We start from the raw sequence: 15446 nt of genomic DNA on the forward strand, positions 1-15446 counted from the left end.
CATGACCCATAGGCCTATACATCGACGACGCGTGAGGCCCAATGCAAATGAGTTGTACGTTTTACTATTGTATACTGGCTACTAATAATAGATACAATAGAGATGAATATTATTATACTATTGAATAAAAGAATCGCATGCCTCACTGGCTTGTACGTTGACGTTGAGGGCGGTACTTAATAATTGTTTTTGTTTTGTTTTTTTTATTGCATGCTCCATTGCTCTTCAGGTAATAGAGCTCTTCCTGTACTTCTAGGACGAACCGACTAGCCTACAGTCGCGGCGACGGAAACGATCCGATTTTTTTTGCCTAAATTATGACTAAGGTACATTGAAAAAAAGATTTATAAGCATGCTTACAAGCCTACTAGGCTAGGCCTAACACTGCATACAGCCTGCCTAGCTAGGCCCTAGCCTACTAGATAGCCTAGGCCCATACATAATTCATTCTGACATTTTCGTCGGCCTATCTATGCCTGGCTATAAATAATAATTGAGGCTAGGCCTAGCCTAGAGGCCTAGAGCTATCGGGAGGTCCATCCTACCTAGGCCTATACTACACTCACACGCGGCAACGTTAATCTAAATTAGGGCCTAGAGGAGCCAGTCTAAGTGAATTTATGTTTTTAAGATTACTAATATAATTTTAAAATGTCCTTACCATCCCATATCATATTATTACATATTAATAAAAAATAAGAAATTTCCTAGTTTGACGTGGGGGTGTCTTAGTTTTTAAAAACTTATTAATTAGAGAATTGTTTGTTTATATAGATATAGTTCAAGAAGAGAAGTTGCATTTTGTTGTAAACCAAACTACAATATGGCCAATAGCAGTGAAGCAATTGTAGATTTATCAATTGAAGTAATTGATGAACAACATTTAACAGGTATCTAAATTAAATCAATTATGAAAATCAATTGAAACCAGCTAGTAAAGTTGTTGGTAAACTTTGTATATGAATACACCCCGGTGGTGACATTTAGGAGCCAAAAACTTTGAAACGGTATCTCTAGACACTAGAAATGGAGTATGTATTACTATTTCCACTTGTTGTTGAAGATGTTAACCTTTTATAAATTATTTTGTTTAGAAGTGATAGATTTGACTGTAGAATCACCGCCAGCTAGCAACACATTTACTGCATTTATAGATTTGACGACACCTTGTTCCGGTTGTAAGTACACTACATTCCACATGATAAATGACCATATATAGGATGTTACATACATATTCCTTGTGTTGCATACATTTTTTATTTATTTTTGACGACACCTTGTTCCGGTTGTAAGTACACTACATTCCACACATGGGATGTCACATATTCCTTGTGTCGCATACATGTTTGATTTGTTTATTTGGTATGTTCTTCCTTTTAATATATATGTAATAAATCACTACTACTACATAAGTCATCCAGCTATGTTATATTCTCTCCTATTCTTCATTCAGTGTATAATATTGTTCCAATTATCTAATTTAGATTCAACTAGGCAATCAAGGGCAAACAGACGAGGTTTGCAAAGGGAGAATCGTCCACCTGTTGTACATCACAATATGAATGCTATCTCCTTCATTAGTGATGATAGTGATACTGATTTAGAAATTTTACCAATTCTACCAAATCCTACATTAACAGAAAGGTGACTATATTATCAGCAAGATAACTCTACCATAGTTGCAGTAGATCCATTAAAACAAATGTTTTTTTTTGTCTGCTGTGGTTGAATCTCATATATGTAGACGTTTCTTATAAATGCAAGTACTGTTTTACTCTGTATACATGGGCGTAGTCACCAATCACTTAAGCTCTGTCTACACTATCAAACTAGTTTGACAAAAAGGTATGATGTGCCCAAATGTGGTAGTGATATACCTAAATATTGTAGTGATATGACATCATCATGTCCATATATGGGCACATCACATTTTTTGTCACATAGAGTTTGATAGTGTAGACAGAGCTTTAGGCTATGGAAACACACAGTATAGTATTAATAGTAATATTTCCTGTAATAATCTAATAAGTAATATATCTAACTGATTTGATGTTTTATATAGAAATGAAACCTTAAATGCATCAACAGATGAAACCTTGGCATCACCAAGAAAAGAAATTGTCTGTCCTGTTTGTATGGAAAGTGAACGAATGGTACTTAAACATTTATCATATTTACGTATTTAGCCAAGTGCTAAATTTACAATTGAATTAAAAGTACCTTAAAACTATAAAAATAAAGCAAAAATGTTGATACTTTGTTTTATTTGTCTTCCTAATGTAGATAAAGCGTCGACGTCAACTGGTTTCAACTGTGTGTGGACATATATTCTGCAATGTTTGTATTGTAAATTCCATAAAGAACCAACACAAATGCCCAACCTGTAGGAAAAAACTTACTTTGAAGCAATTTCATCCTATTTTTCTATGAGTTGTACTTTTCACCAATAAAAAAACATTTATGCATTTGCTGTATTCGAGGCCACATTCTGTTGGAAACTCTCTATTTACGTAGCAAGTAACCAGGATGTTGGAGCGCCACGCGTTACATGCAGAGTCACTGTATATATATGTTATGTGTAGCGATAAAATGTATGTGTTTGTACTCAAACATTGTTAATATTACAGTATAAACTATACATTCTTATTTTGTTTGTAGAGACAATTTATCAATTATTATCACTTTAATTAGGCCTTAAACTAAGTTGATTTGTTGCCCAAGCTTCCAAAAATCAAAGGGAGAAAAATGGCAAGAAATAAAGGACATAATTGTAAAAATTTGGCTTCCAAAAACATGTTTATATATGACCAAACTTACACTAGTGTCATACACTGATTTGTCAATTGTCATGCTTATAATGCCTTATGGCAATATATGAAAAAAAAAACACACAGATAAATTCATTACTTTTTATTTGAATCATTTATAGCAGCTATTAATATGAATCAAATACTACTGTATGTTGTTATAAATCACCAGTATCGGATTGGAAACCCTTCAAAATATGTCAATTTATGCAAATTTATGTCAATTATAAACAAATATTTAATATTTCACTCCAGTAATATCTTCCAGTTTCTTCCATATGTCTTGACGTAATTTAATATCTTTGCAAACATTACTAATTTCAGTGACCACATTATCCAAAAAAAATTTGCCAGTAACGTTATCATACTTAGCATCAGTAGCTAATAAGAAGGTGTTGTCAGCTTTGTCAACTGGTATACCGGGACAGCTCCAACCTTCTGAGAGCATCTTTGTGTCCACTGTCCCTGGGTCTAAAGAATTCACCATTATACCGGCATCACTAAATTTGTCTGACATTTCCAGAGCCATCATAAGGTCGATTGTCTTTGAAAGGTCATAAGCACCATGTCCATTGCGGTAACCATTGTAGGACTGGAGATCAGCTACATTAATATCATTTGTTTGTGAGAGGGAGCTTGTGATTATTAAACGAGGTTTGTTCCCAGCATGCAACAGATCAAGTAAAAGGTATGTGAGAAGGAATGGTGCAGCAACATTCACAGCAAATGTGGTTTCTAAACCATCTGCAGTTTCTGATCGCTTCTTCAGAAATACTCCTGCATTGTTGATGAGAACATCTATAGAGCCTTCTGATTTTTTGACATCTTCGGCCAACTTTCGGATTCCATCTAAAGTTGACAAGTCACTTATGAACAACCGGACATTGTTGTTTTTTGTCTCATCTTTGATCTGTTTAAGAACGTCTTCCCCTCTTTGTTTATTTCGTCCATGAATCAGGACAGTAGCCCCTGCATGTGCCAATCGTAGAGCTGTATGTTTTCCAATTCCATCTGTAGATCCAGTTACCATGTAAACACGCCCTTCCATCACCTGGTACTTTGTCTTTAGAACACAAATAAAAAGAAAGTGTTTTTTTTATGGACTCGTTATTATCCTGAAAAAAAAGACTGCTTTTATAACGAACAAGTCTGCTGCTGTATTTGGTATCTAAGCCTACATACATACTTTAATAGTGGAATTTCAATTTTCCAGTATTTAAACATTTGAATAGAATATTCATATCTTTGATACAGTAGTCTAAGTACAGTTACTACTTACTGTTGTTGCAGTATGTTGAAGACAGACCTGGGAGTATTTTGGACGAAGTATCGAAACAATTTTGAGCAATTTTAAGGGGTGGGTACGAAACTGCATGGGTTAGCGCCTACGTACTTCGGTTAAAGTCAAAAGTCGATTTATTTGATAAATCAGCAAAGATAGGCCCTAGTATGCCACACTATCTTTGTTATTTAGATACAAAATATATTGAAATTAAAACGCAATAAAAATTGTATAGCGCCATCAACAAGAAATATTTCGACGTAGACTTTGACCTTTTCATTAAGTCGACCATGCATATCATGCTCGACAACTTTTATTCTTCCGGTGTTGCTCCATGCTTCTCTATTTTACTGTAATTTGCCGTATTTACATTAAACTAACCATCAAATACTAATATCTATATAAATGTGAGGTAAAGTATGTGAAATTGAATTTAACTAGGTTACATTGAAATCATTTAGGCCTATGATATGTGGCTGATCATCCGCCCTCTTATTTTGTAGGCTTAATAAATTTAGGCTAGGCCTAGCCTACTACTATTCTAAAAAAAAGGCCTACTAGCCTACCCTCTCTCTAGAGCTATGGGCACAGTGCATTTCGGCCGCCGGTTATGGAACTCCCAAATTCATGGAAGGCCACAAATCTGTATCAACTATCATGCTTATGATTCGCCTACTATTCTATACCTATTAAATGAAAAATATATCCCATTATTTTAGAATTCATTTTAACAATTTTTTTTATACAATTTTTGTCTATTTACATTTCCTTTTATTTATAGAAACCGGCATAAAATAATGAAGTACTTTTCATCAAATATTGTTTTCAAGAACACTTGGGAACAAGTGACAGGAGCATTTTGGCAAAAATACCCAAATCCCACCAGGTTTGAATTTCTAACTATGGTATTCACTAATAATTAAAGCAAACTTTAACCCAGCACAAAGCCATGAAGATTTTGGAAAAAGTGGTCTCAAAATAAATAATAATAATAATAAATATATGTACTATCTGTATATAATTCTTTACGTTAAACCATTTATAAAAATATGTGACTGTATGACGTTTCTTTATCTGGTTGCTAGGAGTACTGTAGCTTGTCAAGCACTGCCCCTATTCCTAACCTTAGTCTGTGATTAGGTCTAAAATATATCCACTATTATTTTCCTTAAATAAATTCTAATAATTTTCCAAAACAACCTTTTGAATTTTTACTACATTATTAACATTACTACAACATACTTATTCATTTAGTAAACATGTCATATCTGAAGATACAATATCAAGAAAAGTGGAAGAAAATAAATTAGTGTCTACTCGAATATTATCAAAGACCAATCGCATGCCTCGATGGGGAAACTATGTGTTTGGGAACAATGCAAGGCATGTGTACATCGTAGAGGAGACCGTTGTAGATCCTATTAAGAAGGTCATGACATCGTATACTAGGAATATTGGATATACAAGATTTATGGTGGGTACCAGTAACTACAAGTAAATGATGGAATGTTAATTAAAAAAGAAAGGGTGGTTTTTGACATGGTTGGATCTAGACTTAACAGGGTATCTAGACTTTAAAAACTTGATATAAAGTAAAAAATCATGGTTATTTCAAGTGAAAGTATTTCACGTATTTTACTATTGCATACATTCAATTTTTAATGTATTTTTATACCTTTTTAAAAATAATTTATTCTTAATTTATCAATATTTTAACTCATGCTTTCTGCTTTTTATTGTTTTATTATGTGTATTTTTCTTGTTGTCTTGTACATATGTTGACAATGATTTTGACCAAATGAATAAATTATTATTTATAGGTTTTGGAAGAGAAGTGCGTTTACAAAGCTTCGTCAGAAAACAAAGACTGGACTGTTGTTGAAAAGGAAGCGTGGATTAATTCAAACATGTATGGGTTTTCTAGACCCCTTCAGGCTTTTGGTCTTGAAAGATATAAAACAAACATTTTAAAATCAAACCGCGGATTACAATATGTGATTGATCGCCTTTACCCAACCACTGAAAAATCAAATGTTGACATTCTACCGACAGAGATGTCGAAGATGAAAAATACTGCGAAAACGAAGGCTGCTAAAATGGCAGCTAAGGCAGGGATGTGTCAATGAATGTGCCAGTTTATAGTTATAGGAACACTTTGAATTACGAGAGAAATTGCATCAGAATTAAACAATAAAACTACACCACCGATAGGGAAGTAAACAACATATATAGGGAGGGACTCTACTTGATATACAAACAGTGTAGTAAAACATAGACCATAATTAAATGTACAAATCAACAACCAAAGACCAATATAAATGTTTTTACAATTTATTAGATAACTGTAAAATTAAAATTTGTTTTGATGTTTGGACGAATAATATCGTTTCTTTTAAGGAATCAACAACTCAGGAATAACAGACTTAAAATAAACTATAAATGTAAAATATGCTGGAAATAGTTGATTTTATTCTTTTCAGTGATAAAAAAATATGAAACAATAGTTAAGCACTGAGGATAGACAAAAACAATAGATGATTTTATTTGCATTATTTTAGATCAGAAATAAGCTATTGAAATAAATATATTGAATAAAACAGAAATATGTACATTATTATTTGTTGTTTTGGCTTAGAATACACCACATAATTTGGCACACATGGTATATATATTTATTGCATTATATATTTAATATCTGTCTTTGTCAAAACTAACTACGATTAAACAGGATTTATTATACTGTATAAATATAGAAAACAGTGGAAAAAGTACAAACTTGGACGACAAGCAAGTTGAATTTTTGCAACCAATGTCGCTGGTTTGGTGAAGTCTTCAAGTCATAGTTATTATAAAATAGTTGTATAATGCAACTGATGGCACATAAAAATCTTTCTCATTGACATAGAGACCTGAAATATGGCATAATTATGCTTTCTGCCATAAATTTGATATAGATTATCTGCCATATAATTGTAGCAAACTTACCTGAAAAAGGTGTGTTTTATCCTTAATTACCTTAAAAGTAAATTTTAAAATTGGTAAAACTGGTAAAAAATTATTTTTATATTTACAGTTTTAAGATATATGTAGGTATACACATTATTTGATACTGTACATAATATATATTACATTAATTTAGCCTCATTTGTCACCAAGTTTAAACATAAAAATAGCACCATTTGCTGGAAAAGTTACTTCTTCTATATGCATGTTAACAATGCAAATGACACCAGTGTGAACGCATGTTAACAATGCAAATGACACCAGTGTGAACGCATGTTAACAATGCAAATGACACCAGTGTGAACGCATGTTAACAATGCAAATGAAACCAGTGTGAACGCATGTTAACAATGCAAATTACACCAGTGTGAATGCATGTTAACAATGCAAATGACACCAGTGTGAACGCATGCAAATGACACCAGTGTGAATGCATGTTAACAATGCAAATGACACCAGTGTGAACGCATGCAAATGACACCAGTGTGAACGGATGTTAACAATGCAAATGACACCAGTGTGAACGCATGTTAACAATGCAAATGACACCAATGTGAACACATGTTAACAATGCAAATGACACCAGTGTGAACGCATGATGTTGCAAGCTCATCAATTAATGGAAGTAGCTGACAAGATACATCACAGCAATTCCTATACACAAGCAAATTGTCTGCTTTAAAGATTCACTGAAAGATAAAAACATTAACAATTATCAAACGTACCGCAAACCATCATATTTTAAGCTTACAGTATTGTATTAGCAGAATCAATTTTTTGGGTTTTTTTGTGAAATATATAATATTCAATATCAACATAAATGACCAAAAAAATCAATATACTTTATAGGTGACTTAACAATACAGAAATTATCAATCAATACAAGCATATGGACCGACAATAAAATACAAGCATATGGATACAATCATATGGACCGACAATAAAATATGAAAATAGTACAAGTAATAGTACAATGTAAAACAGATCAGACAAAATAATACAATGTAGGTATACAATATTTAAACAAAATAAATATCACTAAATATTGCTGAGTTGGGGTAAGACAATTGAGACATTTTATTACTCTTATTGTTGTTGAATCGAAGCTTCTTAAAAAATGGAACAAATTTTTTTTATAGTTAAGTTAATTAAATAAACTCTTATAGTTTGTGGATTAACGTTTGTTAATATGTGCTTTTTCTATGAATATGAAGTCCGAAATAGAGAGAAATGAATGAATACTACTAGATAACAGGGAAGCGCTATACATATATCGACCAATAAGGAAAAGGTAAACATCGCTATTGTATTGTCTGCAGCGTTGCAGAACTTATACATTCACTGAAGTCAATTATTGTTCATAATAGTATCATTATATGTATTTGTATTTGTGCAAGGATTATACTTACATAGCACTTTTTTCTTCTAGTAATTCTGGTACAATTGTAACAAGAGAAATGAATAAAAATCCCCCCGATGTAAATGGTAGAACCCATGCTGAACTGCTGCCTACACAGATATAAAAAAACACCATTTTATTTCCTGTTTTTAGAATCAATATTAAATTATTCACAAACAAAATGTTAAATCATTACTACACACTCCCTAGTAATAGGCAGTTACATCCTACCTAAATACACCCTCTGCTGAATCTGATGCCAAGAGAAAATACATCTCTTAGCATTCCTCCCGTTGCAGTCCCTAAAGCTCTGTCTACACTAAAAAGTGTGATGTCCCTAAATATGGTAGTGATATACCAACATATGGTAGTGATATGAAATCATCATGTCCATGGGAACATCACATTTTTTTTGTCACATAAAGTTTGTTGGTGCAGACAGAGCTTCATACTCACTCCCTAGACAATTACATCCTACTCACCTACACCCTCTGCTGAATCTGATGCCAGAGCAAATACAGCTCCTAGCATTCCTCCTGTTGCGGTCATGACTTGATTTTTTGCTGCACTCTTTCTATCAAAACCTGAACGTAGTAATATTGCAAAATCTCCAATCTTTAAGAAAAAATTATAAAAATTTGTATGAATAATACAGATTTCCCCAATCATGGCAGTGTATACATTCATTCATTTTATTTCCAGTATATCATAAAGCAGTTTGTCTAAGCCTGTAAATTAATATAATATAGATGTATACAGTTGACTGTATAATATTACTTGTTTTATAAAAGTTTTAATAATGTTAAAACTTCAGTTTTAACAATTTTACAATGTAATTGTTTCAAAACATTCATTTTTAATATTAATGTTAATTTACCTCATGTGGTATTTCATGCAGCATTATTGCAAATGTTGTTACAATGCCAACCTAAAAAACATTAATATTATTAGTTATTAGTGACATGGTATATTCAATCTATACAATATTTCAGAAATCAATGAAATTCATTTTACATGTTGTTAATATAAAATCATACTGGTGCCCTTATATGTCATAATGTGGGAATGCAGTTCTTGATACAATATTTCATACAATTTCCACATTTTAACTTTATCAATCCCAAATAACTAATATATATTGATTGATAGTTGGAGAGCTAATGTATTAATTCAAATTCAATTCAATTCTGGTTTATTACAAATATAAGTGACATTGCAGAAAAATCAGAATTTCGCCAAATTTACATTATAATATAAAAAGTATAACAAAATATAAAATTCCATTTAAAAGTTCATTCAAATAACTAAAATAACAAATTTACATACAGTACAAAACAAAATATTATTATTAAAATCGCTAAAACAAAATTTTATTCCAGTAAAGTATAATAAACTTTCATCCTTCAATAACACAACTTTCCCCATGATATAATATACTTAAATGACCTTTATCTTTGATATTTGACCCTAAGGCTACATTCCAGCATAGTAAGGGTATCCATATCCTATACATAGCTTGACAGAGTTAGTATATGTTATCAACTGATAAATGTAACCACACCCAGATCATTACTTGCATGAAAAGTTGAAAGAAAACTTAAATGAGATATGAGGGTATTTACCTTTTTACTAACAAGAAAGCTACCAGCTACTGCAAGTCCATGGGTAAAATTATCAATAAAATTTGCAAACAAATTTAAATATCCTGTAACCTAAATGACAAAAAACAATTATGTAATAAAGATTACACAAAGAGGTATCAAACAATTATTATTTTATTTCAAGATTTGGTTTGAACGAACAGTTATTGGAAGCATGGGGAGGTACAAAAAAGTCCTCCATTTTGAGTGATAACCATTACTGGTGTACAATGATTAAAACAACATAAATGAAAAAAAACAATTAACAAGATTCAAAGAAGTATTCAATATTAGCACGATTTGGCTTAAACAGGATTTTGAATAAATTTAAGAAAGTTATTTCAAGCATCGGGGTAAAAAATGACATCCATTTTGAGAGATAACCATTACTGGTGTACAATGGTAATCCAGCCTAATATTTAAACACACAGCATATTGTACCAGAAGCTGCTGTTGAAGATAACAACAACAATAGAAGAAGAGATTAGCTTAAACTGACCTGGTATTTCCTCATGTCAAACAGTCTGGTTTTTATTGGTTTTAATTTTAGATTTACAAATATAATAACATTTCAATAAATGTTAAATAAATAAGCTTTAATATAAATTATATAAACCAAGATGAAGTTACTGTACCTGTATTTTAGCTGGTGGACTTTTTTGTTTATTTGATTTGCCTTTTATAAAACCATTTTTAGTTGTTTTCTTTTGCCCATTCGCTGTATGTTTTGGCTTTCTTGTAGTTCTATTATGTACAACAGCTACCTGCTTACTACCATTGGTGATGGTAGATATGTCTTCATGATCCATAGACTGCTCTGAACTATATTTTAATTTTTCTAACTATAGAAAGAAACAGAAAATTAGAAAAACATCAACAATGGAATAAAAAAAAGTTAAGTACGGTACCGAAGTTAAGTACGGTACCTACCTCTCTATTATAGTTTTAGTAAAGCAAGGTACTTACCTCTCTATTGTCGATTTCATCACTTAGGATTTTTTCTAGTATCATAAAACTGAGTAAACCAAATAAAACCCAAAGGCCTATACTCAAATGTGTTGGACCATCATCTAATACAGAAATGAAAATACATTATATGAGCATAATAAGATAAGTTAAGTTAATTTCGTCCACAGAACAAGTATTAATAATAATTTAAGTATAATAATTTTAAGAATAAAAAAACATCATCTTGTGTGTTTTATAAAGATACTAAATTTAGCATAACTGTTGTTTCTGTATTATGGTTCAGTCTGTAAATATATATATATATATATTTTATATTAGATTCACTGTAAATGATATTGTTGCTATGGAGATCTAGGCTGAAGCAAAATCCATTTATTGTTAAAGAAGTCCAAAGGGATGATTTAAGGTAGAGAGAAGCCCTGGAGGCACTGTTTTTAATCACAGCATCAATTGAAATATTATTTGATTTATTATTTTATTTGATCTATACTTTAAATTGCAATAAACAGAAATCATGGAAACTATAAAATCCCGATTTAGATTTGAAGTAAATTTTAATGATTTTGATTTTTGCTATTTATATCTCATATTGTATGTGTATATTCATTTGTGCCTTTTACATTTTTATATTAATTTAATTTATGTTAATATTCACGGAAAAATACGATTCAATTTTAAAGTCAATTTTAATGTATGATTTTTGCTATTTATATCTTGTATATATTGTATGTGTATATTCATTTTAATGTTGTGCCTTTTTTAAATGTATTTTTTGTTGATATTCGAGCAAATGATTCTCCATTTCTAAGATTAATATATTTTACTGATTATTACAGATCATTAGACATTCACTGCACTACAATCAGTTTTCTAATTTAAAACTCACTATTAAATAATAAATGATCAAAGCTGATGGTAAGCCTACATAATATTAACCAAATGACAGGTGTTATAGTTTACACATCATGTATATATTTTTTGTTCATTTGTTTAAAAAATGCTACAGTATTTAAACAAGAAAAAAAACCCATTTATACTGCCCTATTAATATTAAAATATTGTAACAATTGTTATGTTATAGGGCTGGACACAATAAGTATGATTTATTTACTTTTTCTAGCTCCTTTCTATGTTAATGTATTTAATACTGTTATTGTTATAGTTTTATCAGAAAAAAGAAAGGAAATAAATCTGAATTGAATGTTTAAATTTAATTAAATCAATCTTATAATCATTGGTCAATGGTTCATTTATTAGCATCATGATAAAATCCACTTGTACACACTGTATAAATCAATTCAGTAGTGAAGTCTGGAAATTTGATATTGCTAAGTTGTATCACTCTCCACAGGAAGCATAAAGCAATGAGACAAGGTCAATGAAGGAAATAGTTCTTAAAATACGTGGCACAGTGTAAATGTGAATTACAACAACAAAAATAATCATCTGTGTAACTGTTGTTGTTGTTACTGTTGTTTAATTCTCTCTATTTAATCGATCAGGATTTGAATTTGTTTGTACAATCAAGATATGCTCACACCTTGTGGACACCTCAGTCTTAAGACATGTATACTGTGTACCATAATTTACTTTAGTAAATAGTAGCAAGAGGATAGTACAATAAGTTTGTCATGAGAACACAAAAACTAATCCTTTCACAGCTTTTCTTTAGTGGAGACTTGAAAAAATATTATCAACTTTAAAAAATATGTATTGAGGTAACATGCACAGAACATATTATGTGATTCTGCACATGCCACTTTATTATATTATGTAGAAAAATAAAAAGGAACGAAATTTGGTCTTTTGGAAAATAATATTCCTGCACAGTGGAGAAGTGGCACAGTGCCAGTTTTTGTTCAACAATTCTTCTACCATGATTGACAAATTATCTTGTGTACATGTAGGCCAGTAAATAATGACCATTAGTACTATATGTTTACGCTTAATTCAGAATATTACATTTTTATAATAGTTAACAACAAATAAAACAAACTGTAATTGTTGTGTGAACAATCTATATTGAACGGTGTACCAAATACTACCATATTTAACAAAGTAAAAATGGTAATGTTGCTCATAAAAGTACATAATTTATGAATTATTTAACTTGTCGTCATTGATAATGGATATATTTTATGGAATTTGCACAATATAAATTATTTATTATATTAATAACAAAGAACTCACTTGATAAGTTGATATGTGCCCATGCTTCAGGTAGAAGATGAAGAAACACATCGCCTAGGAGACCACCAACAGCAAAGGCGAGCAAACAACGGAACCCAGCTCCATCCTCTGTACACAAAAAAAATTGTTTTTTATAATTAATAATAGTTTTATACACTGACGTAGAGGCACTGACGAAATAAATACATCAATTCTCTACAGGTACAAAATAATTTATTGTAGAAATAGAAATTCTTCTTTGCGGACAATACAAAAGTTGAAAAGTAGGCCTATACATGTACAGTAGTAGCAGTACAAAACCCTTTTGTGTATGAACAAATAAGTTACTTATTTTTTGGGGGAATTTTTTGTTAATTGTGTAAACTATTATTGGAAAACAAATATACGATGCTTAAAAATATATTCCTCTATATAACCCTAAATACAGTGGTATAAACTCACACAAAAGGTTGATAAACTTTTAATATATGCCTAATTAATTTCACTTTTAAGTTAAAGTGGAAATCACTTACTTCCTTCTTTGATATGGCTGGTATCAAACGGTAAAAGAAGTGGGAAAACACCACTAAGACCAACTAAAATTGTAGCAATTAAAGCATATACACAACTTTCTGTGTGCGATATTTTATCTTCGTCATTCCTGCCGACATGTTCCTCCTCCTGTACTGGTACCCTGTGCTCAGTGGTGGATCGTTCTTCGTGCCTCCGTTCTTTGAAAGGCTGTATCCTCTTTGCGCTGTGAGGCTTAACACGATGGATCTCGCACTTAGCACAGAAGAAGGTTGTGCTTAAAAATAGCACCAGTAACAAACGCTGATTACAAAGCAACATCATCATAAAAGTTTTTAAGTTTGTTTCTTAACGAAAACAAGAAGTTTCACCGCCAGTTGCCCGACAGTTGATTGACTGGTCGTCTGCGTCTCGGCGGTGCTCAAACGTAAAATGTGAGGAATTGTTTACAAAAGATTGATGACAGGATGACGTTTAGTTGGTGTGTAAACAAACGTGGTAATCGAAAGAGGGCGCTATATACATTTTTTTAAAGTAGAGATTCATTTTGCTGATAAATTCTTTCTACAGAATCATATTGAAGTTGCAAATTGATCGATTTTGTAAAGGCTTTCACCAAACTGGCATAAAAAGGGAAAGTTCTTAGCTTTGTTATTAAATCTTTTTTTGTATAATAGGCCTATTGTTAAATCATTTTTCTTTTACGTAGGTCTACCCAAGAAGCGTGCCACTGTTTCAAAAGTGTAGCTTCCAAAATTATTATTATATCATAATTATATCTTTTTTCATTTATATGGAGTAAATGATAAACTGGCTTGTACAGTCCTATAATATGGTATAATGTAAACTTTTCTGCACCTACATAGCACGCAAGACGCAATGTGAAGCCTACGTTTGGCCAGACAATTTGATAGGGTCTCTCACACCACACAGCAGAACACAAAATATATAGATATATTAATATTTTATAAATCAGTGTTTCATTATTTTAACGTGCCATTGATCGAAACCAACAGCAAGATAATATGGTCAGGAGATTGTAATTATTATTAATATTACTGATAAAAATAACGAGCTTAAAACATTAACAAAAAATCCACGTACTTTTACTAACAACCGAGACTAATAATAACGCCAATAGGACAAACCGGTGTATAAATTAAAGAGATTGATTGATTCATTGATAACCATATAGGTACCTATAATTCGTTTGTAGTCATAGTACAGAAAAACCACTAGATATACTCATTATTGTGATAAATTATTATTGAGATTTAGAAAATATATCAATATCTACTCACAGTCTCGGCAAAAATTCACATTTTTATGGTGATAAATTATTATCGAGTCTTACAAAATATATAATATTTACTTACAGTCTTGAGAAAAATATCCACATTTTAAAGAAATAAAACGATAACATGTCTTACTTCGACAACAACTAAAATGATTCTGTTGAAACAACGCTCACGCAGCCTATTCAATCACCTGATATGCAAATTAGCACGAATACGAGTGTTGACGAGTAAATGATCGCGACATAATGCGCCACCAATAATGCCTTGATAAAAGATAGCCTACTTCGGAAAACTAGGCCTATTGGTTCTAAAATAGTATTTTAGCTGCAATTAAATAACTTCATCAAT

General features: G+C 31.3%; 4 protein-coding genes across 5 annotated transcripts; 2 read left to right on the forward strand and 2 right to left on the reverse strand.

Annotated features, from left to right (window-relative positions):
- The first annotated feature begins 207 nt into the window (after positions 1-207).
- On the forward strand, positions 208-3061 carry LOC144836821 (E3 ubiquitin-protein ligase RNF4-like). The gene is made up of 6 exons (XM_078691694.1): positions 208-326; positions 775-890; positions 1095-1178; positions 1485-1644; positions 2063-2153; positions 2284-3061. Exons 2-6 carry the CDS (start codon positions 824-826, stop codon positions 2428-2430), a joined length of 549 nt encoding a protein of 182 aa, XP_078547820.1. The 5' UTR covers positions 208-326; positions 775-823; the 3' UTR covers positions 2431-3061.
- LOC144836820 (polyprenol dehydrogenase-like) lies at positions 2896-4308 on the reverse strand. The gene is made up of 2 exons (XM_078691693.1): positions 4087-4308; positions 2896-3870 (listed from the first exon to the last, which is right to left on the reverse strand). Exons 1-2 carry the CDS (start codon positions 4180-4182, stop codon positions 3046-3048), a joined length of 921 nt encoding a protein of 306 aa, XP_078547819.1. The 5' UTR covers positions 4183-4308; the 3' UTR covers positions 2896-3045.
- Positions 4309-4376: 68 nt separating this feature from the next.
- On the forward strand, positions 4377-6703 carry LOC144837545 (PRELI domain-containing protein 1, mitochondrial-like). Of its 2 annotated transcripts, none has more exons than XM_078692715.1 (4): positions 4377-4501; positions 4871-4975; positions 5344-5563; positions 5910-6703. In XM_078692715.1, exons 2-4 carry the CDS (start codon positions 4887-4889, stop codon positions 6213-6215), a joined length of 615 nt encoding a protein of 204 aa, XP_078548841.1. In that variant the 5' UTR covers positions 4377-4501; positions 4871-4886; the 3' UTR covers positions 6216-6703. The 2 variants fall into 2 exon arrangements, with proteins under 2 accessions (XP_078548841.1, XP_078548840.1); XM_078692714.1 differs by having other exon boundaries at positions 4385-4441.
- On the reverse strand, positions 6679-14241 carry LOC144837544 (zinc transporter ZIP13-like). The gene is made up of 9 exons (XM_078692713.1): positions 13803-14241; positions 13291-13398; positions 11098-11201; positions 10767-10973; positions 10114-10203; positions 9369-9419; positions 8974-9106; positions 8502-8601; positions 6679-7781 (listed from the first exon to the last, which is right to left on the reverse strand). The coding sequence occupies exons 1-9, from the start codon at positions 14125-14127 to the stop codon at positions 7709-7711; spliced, it is 1191 nt and encodes a 396-aa protein (XP_078548839.1). The 5' UTR covers positions 14128-14241; the 3' UTR covers positions 6679-7708.
- Positions 14242-15446: the final 1205 nt, after the last annotated feature.

The sequence above is a fragment of the Antedon bifida genome, chromosome 3 (assembly GCF_963402885.1).
Source record: "Antedon bifida chromosome 3, ecAntBifi1.1, whole genome shotgun sequence".
NCBI lineage: Eukaryota > Metazoa > Echinodermata > Crinoidea > Comatulida > Antedonidae > Antedon > Antedon bifida.